General features: G+C 30.9%; 1 protein-coding gene across 1 annotated transcript in view; it reads right to left on the reverse strand.

Moving 5' to 3' along the window:
• Positions 1–17407, reverse strand: part of LOC111049388 (pentatricopeptide repeat-containing protein 1, mitochondrial-like) — a 40727-nt gene that overhangs the window by 1832 nt on the left and 21488 nt on the right. Inside the window, exons 5-11 of the mRNA XM_039429722.1 lie at positions 16854–17002; positions 13204–13344; positions 12190–12473; positions 10184–10307; positions 9125–9229; positions 7817–7947; positions 5839–6013 (exon numbers count right to left, since the gene is read on the reverse strand). Of these exons, the coding sequence (XP_039285656.1) occupies positions 5839–6013; positions 7817–7947; positions 9125–9229; positions 10184–10307; positions 12190–12473; positions 13204–13344; positions 16854–17002 (1109 nt within the window). The remainder of the gene's footprint in view (positions 1–5838; positions 6014–7816; positions 7948–9124; positions 9230–10183; positions 10308–12189; positions 12474–13203; positions 13345–16853; positions 17003–17407) is intronic.

Genomic DNA, 17407 nt, shown 5'->3' on the forward strand with positions numbered 1-17407 from the left:
GAAATTTTGCATGAAGAAATTGGTTCTGGACTTCTCTTATGTACCCAAATAATATATTAAAAATCTGGTGTGGCGCACTCACACAACTTTCCTTGCCGTTATGAAAATTTATCACCTGACGCTAGTGTTCACGCGCATCTCAAGTCTACTTATAAACAATGATCTAAACCAGCTGGTGACAGGACAATAACGCTGGGGACATACGAGGTCTGCTATCTGTTCATAGTGAGTCATTTAATAGAATCAACAGTTGCCAATAGTTTGCAATTGGATAATCACAATTTCTCGAATTTTGTGCTTATTTTCAATTTTAGGTGAAAATGTTACAGAACATTAATCGTAGAGATTTTCATGCTCAGTCTTTTCCACTCATTATTTTTTGTTTTAATTGTATCTGAAGCCTAATAATTGGGAATCTAAAATCAAAATTTGCATAGATGGGGCGGAGCTCCTGAAATTTTTACAGATATGGCACTTGTGGCAGTTGATAGAACTTATCAATGACTATTTTAGGTATAAATTTAATCAAAATCGTTGGAGCCGTTTTCGAGAAAATCGCGAAAACCCCTGTTTTTGACAACATTTTCTCCATTTTAGCCGCCATCTTGAATTGCATTTGATCGAAATTGTTCGTGTGCTTATATTGTAAGGACCTTAAGTTCCAAATTTCAAGTCATTCCGTTAACTGGGAGATGAGATATCGTTTACACAGACGCACATACACTCATACACACACACACACACACACACACACATACATACAGAACAATACCCAAAAACCACTTTTTTGGACTCAGGGGACCTTGAAACGTATAGAAATTCGGGTACCTTAATTTTTTTCGGAAAGCAATACTTTCCTTACCTATGGTAATAGGGCAAGGAAAGTAAAAAATCAGAACTACAATATAAATTGCATGCACACCCCCTTTTTTATGTCTATATTGACTGGACTACTAATATAACACTATTTTTCTTCAACATTATACGAATTAGAACTTTGATTGGTGACTGGCAACAACAAATCAGAACTAATCTGTCATTACAACTCAACTTGTGATTCGGAAATCACCTTGAATGCAGGCTACTCTATTTACAAAACACTCCCACATATGAAAAAATTGAGTGCATGTTGAATAATATAGGCACGAATTGAAGAATAACTCTTAGATTTATATTATTAAGCTTCTTTCAATGGTCTTGAAGATTTACAATCAATAATGAGATTATATTTTTCTGACTGAAACAGCAAAAAGGTGCATTTTTCAATAAATTATGGAAACTTTTATTGTATCTATAGATGTGATGATTATTATACAAAATATTAATACCATAAAGACAAACATTAATGAATAAATAGTGGGAAGAAATTTGAAGATTTTTCTGGAAAAAAATTCCATCCAGTGCATTTTGCTTCTGTCTAAGCCTAAGGGGTAAGTTACCGGTAGTTGAATAGTGAAATAAAAATCTGTTAAATAGTGAAAGGTTTTAATTCGTTTACCTCATTTTTTATGAATCCATTAACCGAATTATAGAATCTCTTGACAGTTTCCATGAATTCAGGACTAGGAGTGATTCCTTCTTCAACTAGTACTTTCAATACGAACAAAACGTAATTACAATCCCATTGTACGCAAGCTTGTTTCAACAAGCCTCCAAGGATTTCCACGTTTACTCTGAAAGAAAATTTTGTTTGAATAATTGATGAAAATTTACACAAGTTGAAGAATATGATGTGTTTCACTTTGTTGCTAATACATCATTGTTTAGTTTTCAATTAGACTTAATAGTGTTGAATACGTACCACTGGAATGGATACCATAATTGATTATTGAGTCTATAGTGAGGTCCAGGTTATAATGGCAGTGGAGAAAGATAGGAGATCAACGTTGCCGATCCTCTGTCTTGACAATGCCTTCTATAGAGTAGCTGATACAAGTTTATTGATGTAATATTAACTGTTCATTGTCATTTAAAATAATCATTTATTAAGCAAGAAATTATATTTTTCAATAATTTCATAATTAATTTTCATAATTGAGATGAAATATTTTGTTAATTCATTATTAATTCTGCATTGTTGAAAGACGATCTGGCAACAGAGAAAAGCGAAAAAGAGATAGCGCTATTCGCTCTGTTGAATGATAGACAAGGATAGCAATACCATTGCCAATCGAACACTGCCATTATAACGTCGACCTCATTATAGGTAGCCTACTTGAAAAAATAATGTAACAATTGATATTATTTTTCTAATCGGTTCTGGGCCCTCTCTCTTCTTTATCATTTCAATTAATGACATTGGTCTGAAAATGAACGCTTTGGTATATGTTGACGACACTACACTGATCAATAGAGGACGTGATGTACAGTTGCTGGGGCAAGCTGCTGATAGTTCTTTGAGGTCTGCTGAGAGATGGTTCAACCAAAACAAGTAGCTGCTGAACAAGGACAAGACACAGAAGCACAGGACAGGCTGGTCGAGTGGTTGAAACTGATGTGAAGTTGCTGGGTTTTTCCTTGAATACCAGAATAAGCTGGACAAGTCATATTGTCAATGTTTGCTCCAAGCTGTCCTGTGCGCTCTATCTTCTGCGAAAGTTGAAATCGGAAATTGGTGCCGGATACCTGCTTACTGTCTACTATGCCATGTTTCACAGCCATGTCTGTTATGGACTTCACCTGTGGGGTCACTCTGGACGACTTGGTGATGTGCTGCTTCTACAGAAAAAGGCTGTGCGAGTGCTGACGGGCAGTGACTACATGGTTCATTGCAGACCACTCTTCAAGAGGCAAAAATGCTTACTGTTGTAAATCAGTACATTCTTTAATGTCTGGTTCGCATCAGAGACAGAGCTAGGAGTGCTGATACTCGTGTTGAGATACATGGCTATGGAACCTGTCAGACTCACCTCATCAACATGCCAAGATGCCGTTTGGTAAGGACTCAGAGGAGTTATCCTTTCATTGCCTTCAAGATGTTTAATAAGCTGCCAGAGTGGGTCAAGGATAGTTGAAGTGATAGACAGTTCCGAGCAATTTTGAAATCACTCTTGGTGGAGCATCCATTCTATAGCCTGAGTGAATTTCTTGATAGTGAGATGACATTTTGATACTTTTTTGTGACATGTTTGTTTTATAAACCCTGACACAGTATAACCAGCAGCGCTGGTCAATGACTTAGAATAAAACTAAACTAAACTAATATATTTGAAAACACGATTTGACACTTATGACTTACGTGCAGGATGTCTTCAGCTGTCATGGCCACTTCAATAGAACAAAACATTTTCAGTTTCAAAAATTGCACTGTAAGATTTTTGTATCACGAGCAGCTGAACTTCGAGACAGACAATTTATTCTACTCAATATTCTCGAAAATGTCTTCTGTTAATGGCCAACATTGAGCTATTTGAGGAGCTGCACTTCAAGAATATTTTTCAAGAGTGATATAACCTAGAAATATATATTTCTTACCGGTATCCAACTTCATCGATGCTTTCTCTAAGTTCGATGGCCTCTTCTAAAGTTGTGCATGACAGAGACAAAACACCAAATGTTACAATATCAGGGCTCAAGTTATGTTGTCTTATCATTTTTAAAACAGCCTGGAACGAGAAGTCATGAATTAGATGAAACTTTTAACAAGTACTGTAATTTACATGCTTATATTTTGAGTAGGGGGGTTTAATTGATTCATAGAGTTCAATGCATTTTCTAGATATATTCAAATAAATTTTATGTTATTGAATGCTTGTGGATTTGCTTGTTGCAGTAAAATATATATTATTTATATAAACATTATACATAATAAATAATGATAACCATGAAATGCATAGGCCTACGGCACAAGCAAATCAAATCATTTATTGTCACACAACATTAAAATGTTAAATAAAACAACGTCATTAATAACACAGAAAACATCAGTTTAAAAATATATTACAAATAAATCTTCGACTTCATATAAACATTCATTGACCAGTACTTTTTTTTAAATATTTTCAGTAACTATTAAAGCTCATTCTTTTGATATTTTCAGGCAAAGCGTTATAAAGTTTTATTGACATGTATTGCCAGTTTTTTTGAGAACTTGTAAATTGACAATATTGAATAAGAAGACTAATAAATTGCCAAAAACCTCAGATTTATTGAAAGTTAGAAAGACCGGTTTTGGTTGTTAACACCATTGTCAATCTCTGTTTATCAGAGAAACCGAAACCGGTCTTTCTAACTTTCAATAAATCTGTGGTTTTTGACAATTTCTAATATAAATAATCACCACAATATCAACTTCTCAACTACACAAAAAATTGACAATACTTGACTTGACAATATTATGTAAAATCATCTGCTTGAGTAATTTTATAATGATGATAAATTCCTATATTTTTTACAATAAACAATAAAATACTGAAACTGAAAGTTTTCGCAATAATGATTGTGAGTTTCCATTATTTTTACTTATCCTACACAATAAAAGATAAACTTGTACAAATGCCAAAAATAAAAAATGTTGAAAAAGAAAAATAAATTTCAATGATGAAACACAAATTGATACAATTTTATAATAATTTTCCTACACAGTATAAACTTTGAACAAAAGCTAAAATATTCTATCATGCAGATGATATGTACTTCCAGACCTTATACCTTAGACCCTATATCTGCTCTAAGTTCCAGACTTCTCAAACAATTACTTTGAGTCTTATTCTCTACACATTAACAACATAACATAGAAGAACTGCAATTAATTGATATGAAAAGTGAAAAAACCCACCTTTGCATTCCTGTAGTCACGACGCATACTTCTTTTTTTAATCAATATATTGAAAAAATCTATGTCCAACGTAATATTCTTTTCAATCATTGCATTAACAAGAGCCTGAAAAAAACAATGAGTTTCAAAACATTCCAAAGTAATACAATAAATGATGGTATTCTGTTCTACAAGTGAGTAACTTCAGAATCTATATTTGAATAGATCTATTTGAAAATAAAAACACTTTCAAACTAAATACAGTATTATCCAGTTTTATCAGTGATGATTTAGTGGAATATTCTTTTTTGATTTGGTTATCAAATTATCTAAATTTTAAATTTCTAGTTTATATATACAATATATATTTTATACACAAAATTGGACACTTTTTTGGAACAGTTTTGGCCTGTTGTTCCTTTCCCAATCATTCATGAGTTGAAAATGATATTTTTGTATCTATGAATTTTTAGATAAATAAATTGGGAAATGTTACAAATTCATCCCACATTTTGTATTTCTATATTGACTGGACTACTAATATAACACTATTTTTCTTCAACATTATACGAATTAGAACTTTGATTGGTGACTGGCAACAACAAATCAGAACTAATCTGTCATTACAACTCAACTTGTGATTCGGAAATCACCTTGAATGCAGGCTACTCTATTTACAAAACACTCCCACATATGAAAAAATTGAGTGCATGTTAAATAATATAGGCACGAATTGAAGAATAACTCTTAGATTTATATTATTAAGCTTCTTTCAATGGTCTTGAACATTTACAATCAATAATGAGATTATATTTTTCTGACTGAAACAGCAAAAAGGTGCATTTTTCAATAAATTATGGAAACTTTTATTGTATCTATAGATGTGATGATTATTATACAAAATATTAACACCATAAAGACAAACATTAATGAATAAATAGTGGGAAGAAATTTGAAGATTTTTCTGGAAAAAAATTCCATCCAGTGCATTTTGCTTCTGTCTAAGCCTAAGGGGTAAGTTACCGGTAGTTGAATAGTGAAATAAAAATCTGTTAAATAGTGAAAGGTTTTAATTCGTTTACCTCATTTTTTATGAATCCATTAACCGAATTATAGAATCTCTTGACAGTTTCCATGAATTCAGGACTAGGAGTGATTCCTTCTTCAACTAGTACTTTCAATACGAACAAAACGTAATTACAATCCCATTGTACGCAAGCTTGTTTCAACAAGCCTCCAAGGATTTCCACGTTTACTCTAAAAGAAAATTTTGTTGTATAATTTATGAAAATTTACACAAGTTGAAGAATATGATGTTTTTCACTTTGTTGCTAATACATCATTGTTTAGTTTTCAATTAGACTTAATAGTGTTGAATACGTACCACTGGAATGGATACCATAATTGATTATTGAGTCTATAGTGAGGTCCAGGTTATAATGGCAGTGGAGAAAGATAGGAGATCAACGTTGCCGATCCTCTGTCTTGACAATGCCTTCTATAGAGTAGCTGATACAAGTTTATTGATGTAATATTAACTGTTCATTGTCATTTAAAATAATCATTATATTTTATTAAGCAAGAAATTATATTTTTCAATAATTTCATAATGAATTTTCATAATTGAGATGAAATATTTTGTTAATTCATTATTAATTCTGCATTGTTGAAAGACGATCTGGCAACAGAGAAAAGCGAAAAAGAGATAGCGCTATTCGCTCTGTTGAATGATAGACAAGGATAGCAATACCATTGCCAATCGAACACTGCCATTATAACGTCGACCTCATTATAGGTAGCCTACTTGAAAAAATAATGTAACAATTGATATTATTTTTCCAGTCGGTTCTGGGCCCTCTCTCTTCTTTATCATTTCAATTAATGACATTGGTCTGAAAATGAACGCTTTGGTATATGTTGACGACACTACACTGATCAATAGAGGACGTGATGTGCAGTTGCTGGGGCAAGCTGCTGATAGTTCTTTGAGGTCTGCTGAGAGATGGTTCAACCAAAACAAGTAGCTGCTGAACAAGGACAAGACACAGAAGCACAGGACAGGCTGGTCGAGTGGTTGAAACTGATGTGAAGTTGCTGGGTTTTTCCTTGAATACCAGAATAAGCTGGACAAGTCATATTGTCAATGTTTGCTCCAAGCTGTCCTGTGCGCTCCATCTTCTGCGAAAGTTGAAATCGGAAATTGGTGCCGGATACCTGCTTACTATCTACTATGCCATGTTTCACAGCCATGTATGTTATGGACTTCACCTGTGGGGTCACTCTGGACGACTTGGTGATGTGCTGCTTCTACAGAAAAAGGCTGTGCGAGTGCTGACGGGCAGTGACTACATGGTTCATTGCAGACCACTCTTCAAGAGGCTAAAAATGCTTACTGTTGTAAATCAGTACATTCTTTAATGTCTGGTTCGCATCAGAGACAGAGCTAGGAGTGCTGATACTCGTGTTGAGATACATGGCTGTGGAACCTGTCAGACTCACCTCATCAACATGCCAAGATGCCGTTTGGTAAGGACTCAGAGGAGTTATCCTTTCATTGCCTTCAAGATGTTTAATAAGCTGCCAGAGTGGGTCAAGGATAGTTGAAGTGATAGACAGTTCCGAGCAATTTTGAAATCACTCTTGGTGGAGCATCCATTCTATAGCCTGAGTGAATTTCTTGATAGTGAGATGACATTTTGATACTTTTTTGTGACATGTTTTATAAACCCTGACACAGTATAACCAGCAGCGCTGGTCAATGACTTAGAATAAAACTAAACTAAACTAATATATTTGAAAACACGATTTGACACTTATGACTTACGTGCAGGATGTCTTCAGCTGTCATGGCCACTTCAATAGAACAAAACATTTTCAGTTTCAAAAATTGCACTGTAAGATTTTTGTATCACGAGCAGCTGAACTTCGAGACAGACAATTTATTCTACTCAATATTCTCGAAAATGCCTTCTGTTAATGGCCAACATTGAGCTATTTGAGGAGCTGCACTTCAAGAATATTTTTCAAGAGTGATATAACCTAGAAATATATATTTCTTACCGGTATCCAACTTCATCGATGCTTTCTCTAAGTTCGATGGCCTCTTCTAAAGTTGTGCATGACAGAGACAAAACACCAAATGTTACAATATCAGGGCTCAAGTTATGTTGTCTTATCATTTTTAAAACAGCCTGGAACGAGAAGTCATGAATTAGATGAAAATTTTAACAAGTACTGTAATTTACATGCTATTTTGAGTAGGGGGGTTTAATTGATTCATAGAGTTCAATGCATTTTCTAGATATATTCAAATAAATTTTATGTTATTGAATGCTTGTGGATTTGCTTTTGTTGCAGTAAAATATATATTATTTATATAAACATTATACATAATAAATAATGATAACCATGAAATGCATAGGCCTACGGCACAAGCAAATCAAATCATTTATTGTCACACAACATTAAAATGTTAAATAAAACAACGTCATTAATAACACAGAAAACATCAGTTTAAAAATATATTACAAAGAAATCTTCGACTTCATATAAACATTCATTGACCAGTACTTTTTTTAAATATTTTCAGTAACTATTAAAGCTCATTCTTTTGATATTTTCAGGCAAAGCGTTATAAAGTTTTATTGACATGTATTGCCAGTTTTTTTGAGAACTTGTAAATTGACAATATTGAATAAGAAGACTAAGAAATTGTCAAAAACCTCAGATTTATTGAAAGTTAGAAAGACCGGTTTTGGTTGTTAACACCATTGTCAATCTCTGTTTATCAGAGAAACCGAAACCGGTCTTTCTAACTTTCAATAAATCTGTGGTTTTTGACAATTTCTTATTTAATATAAATAATCACCACAATATCAACTTCTCAACTACACAAAAAATTGACAATACTTGACTTGACAATATTATGTAAAATCATCTGCTTGAGTATTTTTATAATGATGATAAATTCCTATATTTTTTACAATAAACAATAAAATACTGAAACTGAAAATTTTCGCAATAATGATTGTGAGTTTCCATTATTTTCACTTATCCTACACAATAAAAGATAAACTTGTACAAATGCCAAAAATAAAAAATCTTGAAAAAGAAAAATAAATTTCAATGATGAAACACAAATTGATAAAATTTTATAATAATTTTCCTACACAGTATAAACTTTGAACAAAAGCTAAAATATTCTATCATGCAGATGATATGTACTTCCTGACCTTATACCTTAGACCCTATATCTGCTCTAAGTTCCAGACTTCTCAAACAATTACTTTGAGTCTTATTCTCTACACATTAACAACATAACATAGAAGAACTGCAATTAATTGATATGAAAAGTGAAAAAAGGCCCACCTTTGCATTCCTGTAGTCACGACGCATACTTCTTTTTTTAATCAATATATTGAAAAAATCTATGTCCAACGTAATATTCTTTTCAATCATTGCATTAACAAGAGCCTGAAAAAAACAATGAGTTTCAAAACATTCCAAAGTAATACAATAAATGATGGTATTCTGTTCTACAAGTGAGTAACTTCAGAATCTATATTTGAATAGATCTATTTAAAAATAACACTTTCAAACTAAATACAGTATTATCCAGTTTTATCAGTGATGATTTAGTGGAATATTCTTTTTTGATTTGGTTATCAATTTATCTAAATTTTAAATTTCTAGTTTATATATTATACAGTATATATATTTTATACTCAAAATTGGACAAAACTTTTGAAGTGATAAACATAACCTATTTTTGGAACAGTTTTGGCCTGTTGTTCCTTTCCCAATCATTCATGAGTTAAGAATGATATTGTATCTATGAATGTATAAATAAATAAATTGGGAAATGTTACAAATTTATACCACATTTTGTATTTTAAGACCACATTCAATAGAGAATAACGAGTTTGCAAGAGCAAACAATAAAGAAATACAGAATTTATTTTATTTTTAGCAGTAAATAACATAAACGACATACCAATGTGGAATTTGAAGAAAGTATGGGATTAGTTTGGCTAGCATGATATTTCTTATGTTTTAGTCCCAATAATTTTGAATGATATACGAAATATTGAATATATTCCAGAATGGATTTATAGATCAATGATTTTGCTTGTAATAAGTTATACTATACATTAATACTCAATAGATTAGATTTTTGAAAGGGAGATTTTGATTGCAATAAGTTATACTATAGATTAATACTCAATAAATGTTTTTGATTGGAAGATTTCATACATGTGTGATTCAGTAAAATTAAATTAGCCAGTCAAATAAATAACCATATTTGACCATCAAATAAATACCATGTTCATAATTGAAGTTAAAATTGGCAAAGAGTAAAGAAGCTTATTCAAACAATTTTGCAAAGATATTGACAAATTATAACTTATATAAATAATAACTTGATACCTGCTCTGAAGTTAGTGTGGGAGGAATCGTTTCCAGAAGCAGGGTAAACGTTTTTATATCAGGTACAGTTCTATTTGCATCCATTTGCTCTAAAAATCCTTTACATCCACCAATCAGCAACAATCTGTCGACAATTATAATAAATAATGAAAAAATCAACAGAAGTATATACTCCAATAAATAATAAACTTTCTACTGGTGATATTTTTTAAAGTTTTTTGATTAGTATATTATCAAGCAATCAAAATTAAAAGGTTTTCTCAAGAAAACATTTTTCTCCTATGATTACTTTTTGAGATATGAGCGCCTAAAGTATACATTTTTGGGACAGAACATTTCAAATTCGGTAAGAGATGAATCCATGAAATTGAGAGGATAAATTCTTCATGGTATTTTTGATTGAATAAAACAAAAAAATTCTGAGAAAATCGATTTTTGAAAAAGTAATTCAATTTACTAAAAATGACCAAAAATAACTTTTGGTTAAGTTATTTTTGGTAAATTGAATAACTTTTGCAAAATTTATATTTTCAATTTTTTTTTGTTTTATTCAATCAATAATACCATGAAGAATTTATCCCCAAAATTCAAACTTGAGGCGCTCATATCTCAAAAAGTAATGGTCGGAAAAAAATGTTTTCCTTGGAAAACTTTTTTATGTTGATAGCTTGATGATATAAAAATCGAAAAACTTTGAAAAATATCACCAGTAGAGAGTTTATTTTTAGTCTTTGCACAGCCCATAGAATGTTTAGGAGTGAAAATAATAAATACAAGAACTAATTGTACAGTAACGGAAGAAAAAACACTGTGAATGATAAATGACCTATCATAATAATTAACTAATTATATTCAATTTAAATTCAAGTGTTTACGAGTTTGTGTTTCTTGAATAGTTCCAAATTTCTTAAATAACTCAATATTATTCGTTAAAAGTGGTAAATGAGTGGAATATTTCTAATCAATTTATCAATTTAAGCCATCTAAATTCAAAATTTATAGTTTAATTGTATATTTTGGACCAAAATTTTATAAAAATTGTACACGTGAAATTCTAACCTTATCTTGGACTTTGTCATTTATAAATTTGGAAGAAAAATAGCACAAGGACTACCTTATTATTTTATCTTTCAATGTTATTACATTAGTGTTATTTGCATTGTAAATAAAATAAATAAATAAATAAGTCTTAATTACTAATGAATTTCTTAAACAGATGCAGTAAGAGGGATCGACTGTAGCATCACAGACATTTACAGTTATCATTTCTCTGGTAGCCAAGAAGGATAATACTATATAAAATTTTATACAACATTCTAAAAAATGCTGTACAAAATTGAAATTTGTTGTTTTTTGAAGTTCATTATAGAGTTAGATTTAGCAAGCAATAATAAATCCAATGCTAAAAAACGTGGAATTGTACTTCAAAAACAGATTTATAAGTGAACTATGGACCAATTTGAAAATAAAATATAATAAAGACACAAAAATGAAGCCTACATCTTGTGTTTCCATTATGAATAATATCGGAGCACCGAGCTTCGCTCGTTATTTTTATTTATTGATAAACAGAACACAATTATCTAAAATGATCGTGTTCATATTTCACACCTGGCTATACGTCATCATATGAATTTCGGGGATGCGATATTTTGATTTTTCACATATTCACTCGCTCACTCACTTTTTTACTATCCACAAACGACGAAAGTCTCAGCTGTTTCAGCCAAGGATGAATTATCCTTTTAATGTCGATCAGCGAGTTTTCCCAAGGATGAGACCTAGTGCAATCGAATTTTTATATCATAAACCTACTATGTTCCAAATATCGTAAAAATCGTTAGAGCCGTTTTCGAGATCCGTTGAACATAAATAACCATAAATAAATATAAATAACCAATATATACAGAAATTGCTGGCTTAATATAATAGGATACATCACCACATCTCACTGAACACTGTGTCAAAAATAAAATATGAGCTTACAATTCTGTAATGAAACACACCTGTGCTCCGGCTTGACTATCTCTCCAATATCGATCATGTCGCCCAGATGAGGGTATCTTGCAATGAGATTTGGAAAATTGTCAGTCATTTTTGGAGTTGTGTCTAGCTGATTCTCTACTTTTGAAGCGTTGATAAGTTGAGCGGAAACACTTGTATCACTAATGAGACCAGTAACATTCAAAGTATTGTCGTCACCAATACTTTGAGAAGAATTTGATGAACCAGCATCGATGGCGTGTGCTTTTTCATCTGTTTTTCGCATTTCAATTTGGTTCGTTAGCTCCTGGAAATTCAATTACCAATCAGAATATCATTAAAAAAGAAATTATCATAATCATACAAAATGATGCGGTTTAACTGAAGTGCATAAAGACTGTTGGTCCGTAAATAAGTGTTTCGATTAGAAGAAAAACAGTGAGTTAAATGGAAAGGGCATAGATTTTTGGTCAAAAATATTATTTATCCCTAACACAAGTCAAATACAGTATTGATATATAAGTATAACTTTCAAGATTTGAATGTTATAGTTAATTGAAAAAAATGTGTTTTACGATCAATGGAAGCATCTCTTTGAGGTCATTTTGCTTTATATTATTATTTCCACTCATCGCATTGTCGTATATCAAATAGAATAACTTTTGATGACGTGGATGAAGTTTGTTCAGTAGGCTAACATTGGAAAAATATTGCTCAGGCCACTTTCCGTTTCATATAGGCTATAACTTAAATATTATTAATGCATACTTTAACAACAAATTTTTCCAGGTCCATTGACATATTGGCATTCTACTGCATTCAATTTCACTTGTATCCTACATAGTTGTGTTACTGAAATCAAGAATCCTGTCTTTTTAACAAATCTTATTGATTGCAATAAAAAATACTGGCAATACAGTAAAGCATTCTATTCAAAAAGAAGATCAGCATGATGATTCACATTTGTTATTGATTAATATCAACGTAATATGCTTATTTTTATTGATTAACGTTGAAATGTATCATAAGTTACTTACAGGAGACATTGTCAAAATTGTTTTGATGACATCTTTAGTTGTATCAATGTTTCCAAGTCCACAGTCTCGCACACAACGAAGCATCAAATTGAAGGAATAGATTTGTGGTTTCATGCCTCTCACCAACATTCTACGCCAAACCTGAGAATTTGTATAAAAATATTAATAAATTTAATAATCAACTAACATTTTTTTATGATGTGAAATGTCACATCCACGCTACATACTACATAAGGGTAATTTATTACAAACTTATCATGTTTTTACAATAGATTTAATCAACAATCCACCATTTTTTCTCATCTATCATAAGAGTGCAGAGATTGATGAACAAATTGAGGTTGAATGTTTGAGCTTGCTGTGTTAGAGAGAAAGAGGTGAGGAGTGGGTTGCTGAGGTCAATCCCTCGTTGATGGTTGGAGTTTGATTGGAGAAAGTCTTCTGTGACTGTGATCTCTTTGTTTTTTACTACTCCTTAAAGTTGTGTGTTCAATTATTTCCTCTCATTACTATTTTTTCTCTCTCTTCCTAGAATAACTTCTGTATAATCGTAGAAACTTTTATTTCATTTCATTTTCATATTTTAATTTTATTATTTGCTGTGTTTATTTTTTCTGCTATCTAAAATTGCGTTTTACTTTTCTTTAATGTATAGCCTTTTTATCAGAAAGACTTTTCGTAAAAACTTTTCATTTCTTTCAATATTTGTATTAAATATTGCATTTTCAATTGTTTTACTTGTATTATGTGTTAAGAGAGCAATTATGAGATATTATCCTTGTGCTCTCATATGTATCTCAAATAAATAAATAAATAAATAAACAAACAAAGACACAATTAATTCATCATCATTTATCATTCAGCTCATACTAGACTTGAAATAGGTACTTATGTAGCATATCAATTTGTCCGGAATAAATCGAAATTAATATTGACTGGACATAACTGTAAAATTTCAATTTTAATTCATTCACAACACACGAAAATGCAATGAGAAAGAACAATATACAATAAAACAATTACAATAATAGTAACAATAAATATAACATAATAAAAATGAGACATTATTGCTAAAATCTTCTAAAATTTTATTTTTTATTTTACTATAATCGTTAGTTTATTTTTTCATTTCGCCTCGTCTAATCATATTAGTACCGTATTCAAAATTGTGTTTACTATTTTATTTTATTTTTTCATTCTTATTTTGCTTCAAATATAAGTAGTAACTAAGCTAGTTGATGTCAATAAGGCTCTTCATGGATTTATTCTGTGAGCTTTTGTATGTAAATAAATAAAAATGATGTGGTATGCTGGAAGAAAGAGGGGAAAAATCTTGCAAACTATGATTTCCGAAGAAATAGACAGGTAAGGTATAACAAAAAGGGAAAAGGCGTGACAGGGAAGTGAAAGAAGGTAGGTATGATAGGCAGGGCTGAGAGAGGGAATTATAGGATGTGAAATAACGATCCAGGTAGTAGTAACGGTTACAATAATTTAAAGATTTAAAAAATAATTGTTTTTTATCCAATTAATGATTTCCTGCTTCATTTTATTTGTAATGTTGGCATTGTTTAGATAATGATCCGGAATTTTATTGATTATTATAGTATAAAGATAAATAAGTTGCTAAAATTTACACTATAAACAGAGATATTGTGCAATTTCTCCATATTAAGGTGAAGTAAAACCGATGTTGTCAGTTCCACATAATTTATTTGAGCCAAATACATTGGCTCATTGGCTATTTGTGGCTCAAATAAATTATGTGAAACTGACAACATCGTTTTTATTTCACCTTAAATAAGTTGCCATCTAATTGTTCAAATACTAGTATTATATATAATATACTTATTTAATATAGGGTTAGTCGGGAAAAATTGTACTGGTAGGGTATTGATACTATACAAACTATCATTATTAATATTGAATGTGAGAGACTTCTGTGAAGACAATGATAATTTTTATACATTAATTGAATTACCAATAGCGAATGTCTGAATCCAGCCTCTTTGTCGGATGCACAAGCTTGCAGAAGAAAATTGAAGGTTTCCACAGTCAGACGTAAATTATTATCAACCATTTCATCGACAACTTTGAAGGCGCTTTCCACGTTGCCACATCTTCCATAAGCTACAAACATTAACATTATTTTTCACTATTTGAAATCATCTTGACATTTCTCTCTCTTCCTAGAATAACTTCTGTATAATCGTAGAAACTTTTATTTCATTTCATTTTCATATTTTAATTTTATTATTTGCTGTGTTTATTTTTTCTGCTATCTAAAATTGCGTTTTACTTTTCTTTAATGTATAGCCTTTTTATCAGAAAGACTTTTCGTAAAAACTTTTCATTTCTTTCAATATTTGTATTAAATATTGCATTTTCAATTGTTTTACTTGTATTATGTGTTAAGAGAGCAATTATGAGATATTATCCTTGTGCTCTCATATGTATCTCAAATAAATAAATAAATAAACAAACAAAGACACAATTAATTCATCATCATTTATCATTCAGCTCATACTAGACTTGAAATAGGTACTTATGTAGCATATCAATTTGTCCGGAATAAATCGAAATTAATATTGACTGGACATAACTGTAAAATTTCAATTTTAATTCATTCACAACACACGAAAATGCAATGAGAAAGAACAATATACAATAAAACAATTACAATAATAGTAACAATAAATATAACATAATAAAAATGAGACATTATTGCTAAAATCTTCTAAAATTTTATTTTTTATTTTACTATAATCGTTAGTTTATTTTTTCATTTCGCCTCGTCTAATCATATTAGTACCGTATTCAAAAATTGTGTTTACTATTTTATTTTATTTTTTCATTCTTATTTTGCTTCAAATATAAGTAGTAACTAAGCTAGTTGATGTCAATAAGGCTCTTCATGGATTTATTCTGTGAGCTTTTGTATGTAAATAAATAAAAATGATGTGGTATGCTGGAAGAAAGAGGGGAAAAATCTTGCAAACTATGATTTCCGAAGAAATAGACAGGTAAGGTATAACAAAAAGGGAAAAGGCGTGACAGGGAAGTGAAAGAAGGTAGGTATGATAGGCAGGGCTGAGAGAGGGAATTATAGGATGTGAAATAACGATCCAGGTAGTAGTAACGGTTACAATAATTTAAAGATTTAAAAAATAATTGTTTTTTATCCAATTAATGATTTCCTGCTTCATTTTCTTTGTAATGTTGGCATTGTTTAGATAATGATCCGGAATTTTATTGATTATTATAGTATAAAGATAAATAAGTTGCTAAAATTTACACTATAAACAGAGATATTGTGCAATTTCTCCATATTAAGGTGAAGTAAAACCGATGTTGTCAGTTCCACATAATTTATTTGAGCCAAATAAATTGGCTCATTGGCTATTTGTGGCTCAAATAAATTATGTGAAACTGACAACATCGTTTTTATTTCACCTTAAATAAGTTGCCATCTAATTGTTCAAATACTAGTATTATATATAATATACTTATTTAATATAGGGTTAGTCGGGAAAATTGTACTGGTAGGGTATTGATACTATACAAACTATCATTATTAATATTGAATGTGAGAGACTTCTGTGAAGACAATGATAATTTTTATACATTAATTGAAATAATAATTGAATTACCAATAGCGAATGTCTGAATCCAGCCTCTTTGTCGGATGCACAAGCTTGCAGAAGAAAATTGAAGGTTTCCACAGTCAGACGTAAATTATTATCAACCATTTCATCGACAACTTTGAAGGCGCTTTCCACGTTGCCACATCTTCCATAAGCTACAAACATTAACATTATTTTTCACTATTTGAAATCATCTTGACATTTTATAAATTAATTAAATACGCTCATAGGCACCCATCTTTTCAAGGGTACTAGTCAATTCATTCAAAAAATGATTATTTAGCCCCTGAAGATACCGTACATCAATTAAATTATAAAAGAAATAATCCAGGACAGTAATTTTCCGTCACCTCAAATTGAAAACTAAGGCTGAGGACTCACATCAGGATTAATTATTTCCTGGGGCATGAGGTTGATGCAATATGGATTAGTTATTCAAGTATAAAATAGTTTGAGAAAAGAATTTAAAAGAGTGAAGTTGATGTAGCCTATAACAAACGAACACAAGAATTGAATTCCACCACTATTTGCATTGTGGAGATAATAATATCGTGATAATA

The sequence above is a fragment of the Nilaparvata lugens genome, chromosome 5, assembly GCF_014356525.2.
Source record: "Nilaparvata lugens isolate BPH chromosome 5, ASM1435652v1, whole genome shotgun sequence".
Taxonomy (NCBI): Eukaryota; Metazoa; Arthropoda; class Insecta; order Hemiptera; family Delphacidae; genus Nilaparvata; species Nilaparvata lugens.